Below are 11,929 nucleotides of genomic sequence, written 5' to 3'. Positions count from 1 at the left end.
GATACTAGATACAAAAAAATAGTATCATGTGGGGGCTTTATTTTGACCATTTCTATCCTACTCTAGTTGGACCTATTTTACACCATGGTGATCTATTATCTCAATCATACTATAAGAGAAGGGACTTATCATCTTTGTCTATCTAGTTTACTTCTTCTCTAGCTCTTCCTTCTTAGTCTAATTTTGCATAGCAGTTCACACTTCATCCTTTATTCCTTCTTCATCAAGGGCTTAGGAAAAGCCCACTCCCTCAAGTAGACCCCCTTATTCTTCTAAGACCTCATAAACTCCAATTGTTCCTTTTATTTCTTCAACCATTACTAGCCTAGTAAAAAGAATGGCGCCTACTTTGTTTAAGTCAAAATCCCATTTCTTTGAGTTTATGATTCTTCATTACACCCCTCACCCTACTATGTTTTATTTGTAGAGCGTTCTCTTCTATTGGTGATGGCTAAGAAAATGACCTTGCCTATGAAGCAAGATGTTACAAAGTCTTCTTTGGCTTTCAATCCTAGTACTCATCTCCATTGGAACCAACTTATGTGTAAGCATAAGCATCATTAATGTTTGGTGGCTTGGGAACTGAAGATGTATCAAAGATCAAGGAACTATTCTTCTATTTTAGCTCCTACATCTTATTCTATTCTTTTTCAGTTTTTGTTCCTCCTATTGTATTGAATCTTATCTTCGCTTCTACTTATATCTTGATTTTGGCTTCTTTGGAAGATGCAAATGAACCTCACCTGAAAAGAGTGCAAGTATTCATTTCTCTCTTCCTAGAACCACCTCTTATTTATTCTTTTCCTAATATCTGTCTATTTTCATATCCCATAAACATGCTTAACATGACTTCAATTTTTGTCTCACACAACTCTATCTGCTCGCCCTACTTCTTAAAATATTCATCCTAGCTTCTTTGGGGTCCTTGAGCTTACCACAGATGATGTGAGGATTTCATATCAATCGCCTAAGTGCAAGTTTGAGCGAGGCCTCATTGCCGAGTTCTGCCAAGTTTGAGGGGGTTATTCCTTCTTTGAAATTTTTTAGTAACCCTGTCCCAAAGTTCAATTGTGCAAATATTATTTCACAACCTTCCATTGAGTCACCCCATCTTCTGAGAAGTGTAATTTTGACTCTAGTGAATATTCAAATGTTGTCAACTATCTTCACATAATCATTGACCATTGAATCACAAAAATTGGTGGATGGGAATGTCGAGGCATCCTCATCCTAGCTCCTGATGCAAGTATGATGCATGCTACTACACTATCCATTGTGCTTTTTTGAGCTTGTCCTCCTTCCCTTTATGATCAAGATTGGGAGGACAATGATACATTCAAGGTGATTGACTAGAGTAATGTCTCTTCATGTCTTTACATTATCATTTTATTTTTTGTTTGTATTCATCATACTTTTTTGTATATGTTTGTGATGTCTACTAGATGACTCGAGATAGCCTTATAGGTACTTTGATATGTAGGTGAGAAAATTTGTCGTACACTTCCTCTATTTGTATCATCATTCTTTTTTTATTATTATAGATTTATTTTCAATATTTGGGGACAATGTAAAGTGTCAAGGCATTTAGGCCTCTTCTATATTGACCCTAAATACTAGGATCCCCATGTTTATTTTGTGAATGATTTTGTTGATTTTGTAGGTTCTATGTGCTATTTGTTATAAGGTAGCATCCCATGGATAGATCTCAATATATTTTTATGACACAACATCTCTTCCCCTTAGAATGACTTGTCCTCCTTTACATAGCACATATCATTCAAAGGGAGGGCTATCTATATTATAAATTTCTTATTATATATTTTTGATATATCTTATTGAAATATATTTGCATCCAACTATCTTATCTATCATGTAGCATGGGGGTAACCTGCTTGACCTTATCTATATGCACATTTATTTCTCTTTTCCATGGTTTTCCTATAATACAGTTTGTAGCAGTCACAGGTTGATTGGATTGTTGTACAATACCTATGATAACATAACTTCTACTCATGCATATTGATGTTGTCTTATGTTAGCATACTTTTTTATGTCTAATTTTTTCTTTTTACCTAATGTGTTTGTGTACAACTAATATGTTTATGGTGATATAACTTACCAATCTTTATGTAGGAATGACTTAGGTCTCTTCCTTGGGGGAAAATCCACATGGATAAGAAACTCTTCTCCCCCTTCGCATCCTAGGTGTAATACTCTCAACTCTATTCTTTCTACTTTTGCTTGCATCTTCCTTTTGAACATTTACGCTTGCTAAAGTGGGTACAAAATTTATGTTGTAAATTGTGTCCTATTAAATTTCACATCACATAAGCCTTCCCTTTAGTTATAATTAAGACAATTATGTATTTAAACCTTAATCCTAATTTGAAACATATCTGGCTATCTCACATGTACCCGATTTCTCAATTGTTAGGTCTAGATTTCACTCAAACATATGTCCACCATGTAGACATTCATGCAATGCACTAGCATCCCAAAATAATTTGACACTATGCTAGTTGTCGAGATGTTACACTTTCCATGTTTAGATAGTATAATGCCTCTACCAACTTGCATCAATGCCAAGGATCATTTTTTGTTGCTATATAACCTCCTCTTCTACCTCCTTTTTCCAATCTTTGAACATCTATGATCTTCATTCACATCATTCACAACCTTTCTAGAATTATATAGCTTCATTATTTATTTTCTCTCACTCAAAGTACTTCATCTCTTATGGTATTCCACCATTACTATTGTAGCAGTGATATCATGTTACTATACTGCCATTACTTGAAGAGATAATTTTTGTCTTGGGATTTTATTGTCGCTTCTTTGTATGTGCAATTTGTTGGGATCTTGAGATTGATAGGTTCTTTGATTATTGTCTTTATTTTGATAGAATAATATTCTTTTCTTTTTTTTATGTATTTTATTCATATCTTGTCTAAGGTTGTCTATCGAGATGGGAACACTAAATTGAGGGTTTGACTAAGGAAAACTCCTATGCAACTGTCCTAACCTCTTTCTTAGATCTTATGTGTGTAGGTACAATTGAATTTGTGGTAGTTGGAGTCAGTCTATCGATTTGTTGAGCATTTCACATTATATATATAAACCTCTTTTCCTCTTGTCATTTCAATAATTTTATTGCATTCAATACTTTCATTTCTATTATTTTACTATCTACTTACTTGCACTTCAGTATTTTTTAAACATCAAAATGTCATGTAGGTCATTTTACGTTTTCTACTATGATTCTAGTTTGTTGTTCATATGGGATATTAGCACATTTTGTTGTCGTCAATGTGTCATGCATTTTTCCTAGATAGAGAGCTTGCTGGGTTATCCAAAAGACCTATGTGGTCTACACTTTCAATTTATAAAGTTGAAAAAACATAGATAATTCTCATACATGAATTAAATACACATCTAGTTAATTAGTGGGTAAAATTGAAGGTTGTAGTTACCTTAAGGATTACCTATGTGGAGGGTTCAAATCCTTGAAGAGTTTGATTATCCTTCGTAGTGGTCCACTTTTCATACTCAACATGACCTAAATTTTAATTACACGTGTTTCGATAACTAACATCAATGTTGATTGCAATGAACAACCTCATATTTACAATTGAATGTTTCTAAATCTAAAAACTTCTACCTTTCTATAGGATTCTACATTGTTATTATTAGAATGTTTCAACTTTGTGAAAGACTATCTTTTTTAGAAAACACTAGGAAATCTTTTTTTTCTTTTCTAGATAATCTTTAGTTTTTAACAAAAAGGAAGTTCCCACTAGCTTGATTTCCTATAAAATTATGTATTTTACTACGTAGTATTTGCAAGAATATTCTGGAGGCGTAAAATGACATCCCTAGTGATTACCTACTCAATGTTATTGAAACGATTAGAATATCCAAAAATAAACAATGACAAATCCAATATTTTAGGAATTTTTTTTAACAAATGTGGAGGTTGCATAAACATTAGTAAAAGCATAAAGTAGAAATAAAACTTTGCATCTACATGTTTAAAATTTTAAAATCAAAATACATTATAAAACTAAGTGGTTGTAGACATATGTAACATGTTTGCAATATTACAAATTATAAAGAAAAATCCACTTTTTACTTCCTCTTCCTAGAACTAAAGTAGAATGTCAAGGATATAATAGGGTTTACACCAAAATGGATTTATTGAAGAGTTTTCAAAACTAATTGAGAGATGATGCACTACAAAATCTAAAGCGTAATGTAATGATCACATATAGATTCAAATTTTACATACTTTGCTAACAACCTCCCACAATACCACAAAAATTAGGTGAAAAATATGAAAGCAAAAAACATATGCATGAGTTTTCGAGTGCAATTCCTCAAAGATGTGTGATCCCATGGAATATAATTACTATAAGATATATATATATATATATATATATATATATATATATATATATATATATATATATATATATATATATATATATATATATATATATATATATATATCAAAAATAATTTATGATATTCATATAATTGCATCTAGCAAGTAAAATCAAAATTTGATGATGTGTAGCATTTTTTATTATGGTAAATAGGAGAAGGCCCCCAACACAAATAATTTATCATATAGAGAGTCAAAAACTACCAAGAGGATTGAAAACTAAGGCAAGAAATAATCCTAGAAACTAATTATGATAATTACATGTAACAAATGTATTAAACTAACAAAGTTCAAAAACAATATCCAACACATTTAATGTGTTCTCTATACATAGCCTAGGCATATTAGTTGTCTATTTATAAAGAGTTGTTATAGAGATAGGGGAACAACTAAGTGAATTTTTAGATTATAAGTATCATTTAGAGGCATTGAGAGAAGAAATGTGATTTTTTTTATACAACTAGCTTTTTTTTTGAGATTGTTGTTAAATGATGAATTAGTAGGTACAAGTATTCAAAGGATAAATAAGATTTTTTCTAAATATATATCTATTGTTTTATGTCAAGATAAATTCTTTAACATATATCTCTTACTAATATATACAATAAGATCTTGAAGGATCGATTTATGATTGGAATACAAATGAGATCTTGCAACAAAAAAAATCATGAAAAGAAAATACTTTTGGTTGATGCAAGATTACTTTTAATCTCTAGATTACAAATTCATTCATTTTGATCTTAAATTGATTATTCATTTAAACAAGACTTTCAATATTACATGATGATTACTAGAATTGAGTCATGAAAATAATTTTGAATTAAGTTTAATATATGTATATAGTTTGACAAATGGTATCATATTATATGAAATTGGGTTATTTTTCTATTTTATATTTATGTATTAATAATCTATTTTTTATATTATTAGAAGTCTCCTAGTTTTTTATATCTTGTGAATATTACTGAGTTCTTATAAATGCATCACTTGTATTTAAGAATATTCAATCTCGAATGGTCTTGTATTCTTTGGAAGAGACTTTTACCCTCATATTTTGCCCCATCAACATAATATAAAACTAGATTATCAATACATAAATAGAAAATAGAAAAATAACCCAATTTCACATAATATGATACCATTAAATAAACACAAAATAGAAAAATAACCCAATTTCACATAATATATAACCTAATTCAAAATAAACACAAAATTAAATATAAATGATATGGTCAAGCATTCTAACTAGATAAAAGTAAAACATAAAACAGGAAAAAAAACATGTATTTGGTTACTACTTATATAATCAATGACTTAAATCACATACACTAAGTTTACATTTCTAAATTTAAAAATGTTGAACACTCAAAATTAACTAACGTTCTCTAAACTTAATATATGAGATTTAAGACTGTATGATTCTAATAGCTATTCTGTCTAAGTCAAATGAGAGCCGTATTTTCCTGAAGTATCTTTGTTCAACAATGCCGGTTTGACCATCAATGTTGCAGTTTAGTTTCCAATTTCTAGCTAACACGGGCTTAGGTGTAAATCAGAGTGTGATTTCCTTCGTTAAATCCTGTTAAACAATGCCTTGCTATGATTCACAAACAATACAGCTGGCAAATTACATTACGTTAAAGGGCCTGTTTTTGAGAGAATTCTAAACGGGAGGAAAACATGCAGATCGCCTACTAAGCAAAATGTCCACAATTCGTCTGTATTGTGCTCTTCTTCTGCATTATTCCCAATGCAGCGTTAACGTTTGACGATATTCCTCTGTATGTATGCAGCCCTAAATGGGAGAGTAATTTGAACATGGTTCTTAATAATCTTGTGAACAATACGTCATCATCATCAAATGGTTTCAATACCTCTGTCTCCGGCCAAACTCCAGAGAGAGTCTATGGTCTCCTCCAATGCTGGGGAGACGCAACAGTGGAGGAATGCTTCAACTGTTCCAACTTGGCAATAACCAGTGTTCGCCAGGATTGTGGAAATGCCATAGGCGCTAAAGCTTGGCTGCCCAAGTGCTTCATACGCTACGACAACTATTCCTTCATCGGAATACTTGATACCAACACAAAGAGAGCTTACAATGGAGAAAAGGTCACAGTTGACCCTGATGGGTTTAGTACGGCAAAACATACTTAAGAAATGCAATGTTGGAGCGATTTAACTTCTGTTAGAGACTGCAAAACATGCTTCAAAAATGCAATTGGTGAGGTGTTAAATGTGACGGGAGATGGAACTCATATTGGAGGTGAGGCCGCCTCCGGAAGTTGCGATGCTCGTTACGAAACGTACACCTTGTATGATGTTGACATCTAATAATAATAATTATAGTTTGAATAGTTACTATCGGTCATATCTCCTTAAAATAATATCTTTCTAAGTATACTTGAGAACACCATCACATTTAACTTGCGGTTGATCAAAATCTTATTAAAGATTTTTCTTTTATTTTTATTTTCCAAGGAGTTGTGGCAAATGCATGCACTCATAAATTATTCTAGCCATTGTTTTCTTTGGGAGAGAGTTTTATACTCATGTTGGCCAAGTTTTGAGAGAATTCTAAACGGGAGAAAAACATGCAGATCGCCTACCATGCAAAATATCCACAATTGGTCTGCGTTGTGTTCTTGTTATGCATTGTTCCCAACGCAGCGGTAACGTTTAATGATATTTATCTGTATATGTGCAACAGTAGTATGGATACATGGAGTATCGAGTTGGAGAGTAATTTGAACACAGTTCTCAATAATCTTGTAAACAATACATCATCATCATCGAATCTTATGAGCACCTCTGTCTCCGGCCAAACTCTAGAGAGACTATATGGTCTCCTTCAATGTCGTGTTGGGAATGTGAAGCCCAACGAACACATGACTGTTCGACTTCTCCAGACTCTTCAATTCGTATCTGATATGTTTATATAATGGCTGTGTACAGCCCATGTATTGAGTAGAGTTGATTAATAGAAGTTATTCCCTGCTTTGAGTGTGGATGTAGGCATATTTGAGGAACCACGATAAATCATGTGTTGTCTCTTCTTATTGCTTTTCTGTTTCTGTTATTGTTTTCTCTGCTCTTTCTAATCTTTACATGCCGGGGAAACACAACAGTGGAGGAATGCTTTGACTGTTCCAAGTTAGCAAGAACCAGTGTTCGCCAGGATTGTGGAAATGCCATAGGCGCTAGAGCTTGGCTGCCCAAGTGCTTCATACGCTACGACAACTATTCCTTCATCGGAATACTTGATACCAACACGAAGACCGCTTACAATGGAGAAGAGGTCAGAGTTGAGCCTGGTGAGTTTAGTACGGCGGTTTGGGGGTTTCTCGCAAAGCTGTCAATTGAAGCCGTTGGATCTCCTCGTCGCTATTATTCTGGATCGACAACTACCTCTAAATTTCAGCAGATATACGGTCTGGTTCAGTGTTGGAGCGATTTAACTTCCGTTCAAGACTGCGAAACATGCTTATGGAATGCAATTGTTGAGTTGTTAAATGTGACGGGAGATGGAACTCATCTTGGAGGTGAGGCCGCCTCCGGAAGTTGCGTTGCTCGTTACGAAACGTACACCTTCTTCAATCCTGCCTCTGCACCGTCACAGCCTCCCGTCCAATTGCTTTCTCCCCCATCACCTCTAAAACCGAGTACTATGCTAAGAAACATCTTATAATTGTGTCTTGTTGTTCTTTATTTAGGTTTTTACATGATTGAGTTCTTGAATTGATCTCCTGTGCAGAAAAGTCTTCAAACAAAATAGGTATAGTTTTGGGTACTGTTGGCGGTTTCTTGGTGATGTTATTGCTATGCCTATTTGCAATCAGAAGAAAATTAAAATCTGCGGTATTATGGAAGCCACTCTTCTTAAGGAAAGGTACTTTTGAGGCTAAATTTTATTGTATCTTTCTCTAAAATATCAAGAAATTTTTCTCTTAACAATCCTCAAATTCTGGTCAGAAAATAATTTTCCTAGTTAAAAGTCAGATACAAAAGTGTAATATTTTTGCCAAGCATTAATTCGCAGAGGACCCAGATACAGAGGTGTACTCAGCGATCGGCGAGGAACAGGGAATGATATTCAATTTGGAAAATATCAAGGCTGCAACTAGAAATTTCCACGATGATAACAAGCTTGGAGAAGGGGGATTTGGCTCTGTATACAAGGTACAGCCACATTAAATATGCTATTACATTCATTGTTTTGACTATAATTGCTCAAATGTTTACTGGTATATCGTATATGTTATTCAACACAATTCAGTAATCAACCTAATATAACAAGCTTGAAGTATTTTACTCATTTTAGAATTCAGATCTGCATTATATATACTGCAATATAAGTTGAAGGTTTATATGTTTTATCTTATTTCAGGGAACAATGCTAGATGGAAAACAAATAACAGTAAAGAAGCTTTCTTTAAAATCTTTGCAAGGGAAAAGGGACTTTCTAAATGAGGTCAAATTGGTGGCCAAAATTCAGCATCGAAATCTTGTGAAGTTATTTGGATGTTGCACAGAGAAATCAGAACGTTTGCTTGTTTACGAGCTATTGGTTAATAATAGTCTTGACAAGATACTATTTCGTGAGTTTATTTCATCTAATATGAAAAGTGAAAGTGGTAGATTGCTTTTGTTTTCTTTAGGCTACGTACGTGAAAGTCATAAAATAATAATCTGGATTGATGTGTATATAGATCCAGAGCGAAGAAAAGAGCTTGACTGGCCAAAGCGTTTGAACATCATATGTGGAATAGCTCGTGGGCTTCTATACTTGCATGGAGATTCTCACCTGCGAATCATCCATCGTGATATCAAAGCAAGCAATATTTTGCTTGATGAGAAAATGGAGCCAAAAATATCCGATTTTGGCTTAGCAAGACTGATCCGACAAGATGAGAGTCGTGTTGAGACAAGGATTGCTGGAACATAGTAAGAATCTAACCATTGCATCACAGAGATATATTTATAGTGTTTTAAACTTAGAAGGAAACATTATTTTGATGGTTAGGTTAATTGCTAACATTAGACTTTCATATTTTTTATATTTTATTTGCATTAGATTTTTCAGTCTATTTCAAGAAGATTTTACTATTTTTTCAAATAATAGTTATAACCACAGAAATAATTTAAAATATTTTTTAGAAGTAAATTATAATAAATATTATTCAATATTTTGATTTCTTTTGTCTTTGTTACTTTTGTTCCTTGTTTAATTTTATATATATATATATATATATATATATATATATATATATATATATATATATATATATATATATATATATATATATATATATCATTTTTCAGTGGTTATATGGCACCAGAGTATGCTATGCTAGGTCAATTATCTACTAAGGCTGATGTGTATAGCTTTGGAGTTGTCATTTTGGAAATTATATGTGGAAGAAAAAACACTGATAAAAGATTATTCCCCCAATTTCAAAGCTTGATAGAATGGGTAAGATAAAAATAAGATATGTTAATATAGTTTGTTCTTTAAAGTTATTTGTTTGTTCTTCTTAAATTTATTTAGTTTAAAGGTAAAATAGTTAATACCAATTTTATACTTGACCATCCACATCATAATATAGTAACTAATTATTCAATTTTTAAAAGCTAAAATTTACCTTCACCTAACCAAATGAGGTATATGAATAGATATATATCTCATAAAGATGAGTATGTATCACTCTTATGTAGGTATGGAGATATTACAATGAAGGAAATATTGTGGATGTGATTGATAGAGAAATAATAGAAATTTTCTCTATTGAGCAAGTTTCAAATGTATTTATGCAGGGCTTTTATGTACACAAGCAAATGCATCACTTCGTCCACCAATGACTACTATATATGCAATGATTTCAAACCCTTTTGTAGACAACTTACTAGATCCCACAATCCCTGCTTATCTAAATGTTGAACAAAACAACCTTCCATTAGATATATCTACAACAATATCAACTTCAAGAATAACTTCCTCTACTTCATCTACCCCTTATTTAGCCCTCCCATCTATCAACTATGCATCAATAACAGATATGGATCCAAGATGATCCCACTTACTCTTTTTTCTTTATAATAATTTTAGAGTTTTCAATAGTATCTTGCTTAACATGTATAGTTGTGATATTTTTATTTTGTGGTGCTAAATAAAGCATATAATCTTATATTTCTCATTCCTCTTTTTTCTTTATAATAATTTTAGAGCTTTCAATAGTATCTTGCTTAACATATAGAGTTGTGATACTTTTATTTTGTGGTGCTAAATAAAGCATATAATCTTATATTTCCCATAGAATGATGTAACATTTTTGTAAGTATTATTTTCTTTTGTTCATTAGAAAAAGAGTGCATTGAAAATTATAGTTAAAAAATCCTAATCTATTTCATTAATTGTATATTAAAACAAACATGATATAATTTATAATAGTTAAATTTAATAATAGAATTTTGATTTAATTGTAAAACATATAGTTTGTATTTATTAGTTTTATCATTATATAAAAGAATAAAGAAACTAATAATGTTATTCTCTTGAAAATTGAAAGTTCCAAAATTTGTTGTGAACACTTCAAATTCTATATATTCAATGAAATGTGTGCTATGAAATAATAATAGTTTATCTTTTTTATTTAATAAGGAAAACATGAAAATAAAAAACTAAATAGTCATTTCTTAAAACTTTGGATTTAAATAATTAATTATTTATAGATTCTTATGATTGTATATTTAAAATAGTAATTAAAACATATTCAAGAAGTATATTTAAGAAATTAATTTCATTGTATTAGGAATTTAACATATTTATTCATTATATTTATCCAATAAAGTTTAGATTCTAGATAAGCTCAAGAAGGTTTGACAAGCATCAAGACAAAAAAAAATGAATTTCACGAGGAGTGAGATTAGAAAAATGAAAAACTTAAACAAAAAGAGGGCCAACAAAACAACACAACATAAAGGACTGGCAAGGTACCAAAAATATTAGGAATCATTGAGTGATTAGGACCTCAATGGCCTACCATACTTTTTGCGAAAAAATTGTAGTCTTTTTTTCAAATGACACACCCCTAGGAGAAGTAGAGGAGCCAACCACCAAAAGCATGTGTAGAGGAATGCATAGTCTCCACAACATGTTTAGTATTTTTAAGAGTATAATAATGAGAATTGCATTGAGAGAGGACACTCACATATATCCTTTCCTACATTTCTCTTTCCTCCTTCATAATTCCTACCAAAAACATGAATTGTGGTGATATTATTGATGAAATATTTATAAAATTCAATGATGTCCTAAATGATCTTTATAAGTGTCCCTATGTTCTCTTTCAATTTGTCACTTCCTCTTCCAATTTAATTATCTGTGTGCACCCAATCTAAGATCATTCTTTGTTTCCTACACCTCATCAATCATCCCCCGATTATAAAAAGTGGTTGCATCATTCTTCATAACCTTCATATGCCTTATTGGAT

The 11,929-nt window shown here is 31.7% G+C and overlaps 3 protein-coding genes across 3 annotated transcripts; all 3 read left to right on the top strand.

Annotated features, from left to right (window-relative positions):
• Positions 1 to 6,030: 6,030 nt before the first annotated feature.
• On the top strand, positions 6,031 to 6,595 carry LOC131857304 (cysteine-rich repeat secretory protein 38-like). Its single transcript, XM_059209584.1, has 2 exons — positions 6,031 to 6,089; positions 6,235 to 6,595. Exons 1-2 carry the CDS (start codon positions 6,031 to 6,033, stop codon positions 6,593 to 6,595), a joined length of 420 nt encoding a protein of 139 aa, XP_059065567.1.
• A 784-nt stretch (positions 6,596 to 7,379) lies between these two features.
• On the top strand, positions 7,380 to 8,126 carry LOC131857302 (cysteine-rich receptor-like protein kinase 25). The gene is made up of 2 exons (XM_059209582.1): positions 7,380 to 7,398; positions 7,567 to 8,126. Exons 1-2 carry the CDS (start codon positions 7,380 to 7,382, stop codon positions 8,124 to 8,126), a joined length of 579 nt encoding a protein of 192 aa, XP_059065565.1.
• A 26-nt stretch (positions 8,127 to 8,152) lies between these two features.
• LOC131073767 (cysteine-rich receptor-like protein kinase 43) lies at positions 8,153 to 10,486 on the top strand. The gene is made up of 6 exons (XM_059207235.1): positions 8,153 to 8,327; positions 8,478 to 8,617; positions 8,826 to 9,036; positions 9,148 to 9,382; positions 9,761 to 9,911; positions 10,154 to 10,486. The coding sequence occupies exons 1-6, from the start codon at positions 8,249 to 8,251 to the stop codon at positions 10,295 to 10,297; spliced, it is 960 nt and encodes a 319-aa protein (XP_059063218.1). The 5' UTR covers positions 8,153 to 8,248; the 3' UTR covers positions 10,298 to 10,486.
• Positions 10,487 to 11,929: the final 1,443 nt, after the last annotated feature.

Source organism: Cryptomeria japonica, chromosome 1 (assembly GCF_030272615.1).
Source record: "Cryptomeria japonica chromosome 1, Sugi_1.0, whole genome shotgun sequence".
Classification (NCBI taxonomy): domain Eukaryota; kingdom Viridiplantae; phylum Streptophyta; class Pinopsida; order Cupressales; family Cupressaceae; genus Cryptomeria; species Cryptomeria japonica.
This window is presented reverse-complemented; position numbering and strand designations above follow the sequence as displayed.

Excerpts from the sequence above, each read along its gene's own strand:
- LOC131073767 (XM_059207235.1), top strand. The coding sequence starts at position 8,249 with ATGTTATTGCTATGCCTATTTGCAATCAGAAGAAAATTAAAATCTGCG. Across the intron at positions 8,618-8,825 it reads GATTTGGCTCTGTATACAAG|GGAACAATGCTAGATGGAAA; the intron begins GTACAGCCACAT and ends ATCTTATTTCAG. Across the intron at positions 9,037-9,147 it reads TCTTGACAAGATACTATTTC|ATCCAGAGCGAAGAAAAGAG; the intron begins GTGAGTTTATTT and ends ATGTGTATATAG.
- LOC131857304 (XM_059209584.1), top strand. The coding sequence starts at position 6,031 with ATGCCTTGCTATGATTCACAAACAATACAGCTGGCAAATTACATTACG. Across the intron at positions 6,090-6,234 it reads TACATTACGTTAAAGGGCCT|CCCTAAATGGGAGAGTAATT; the intron begins GTTTTTGAGAGA and ends GTATGTATGCAG.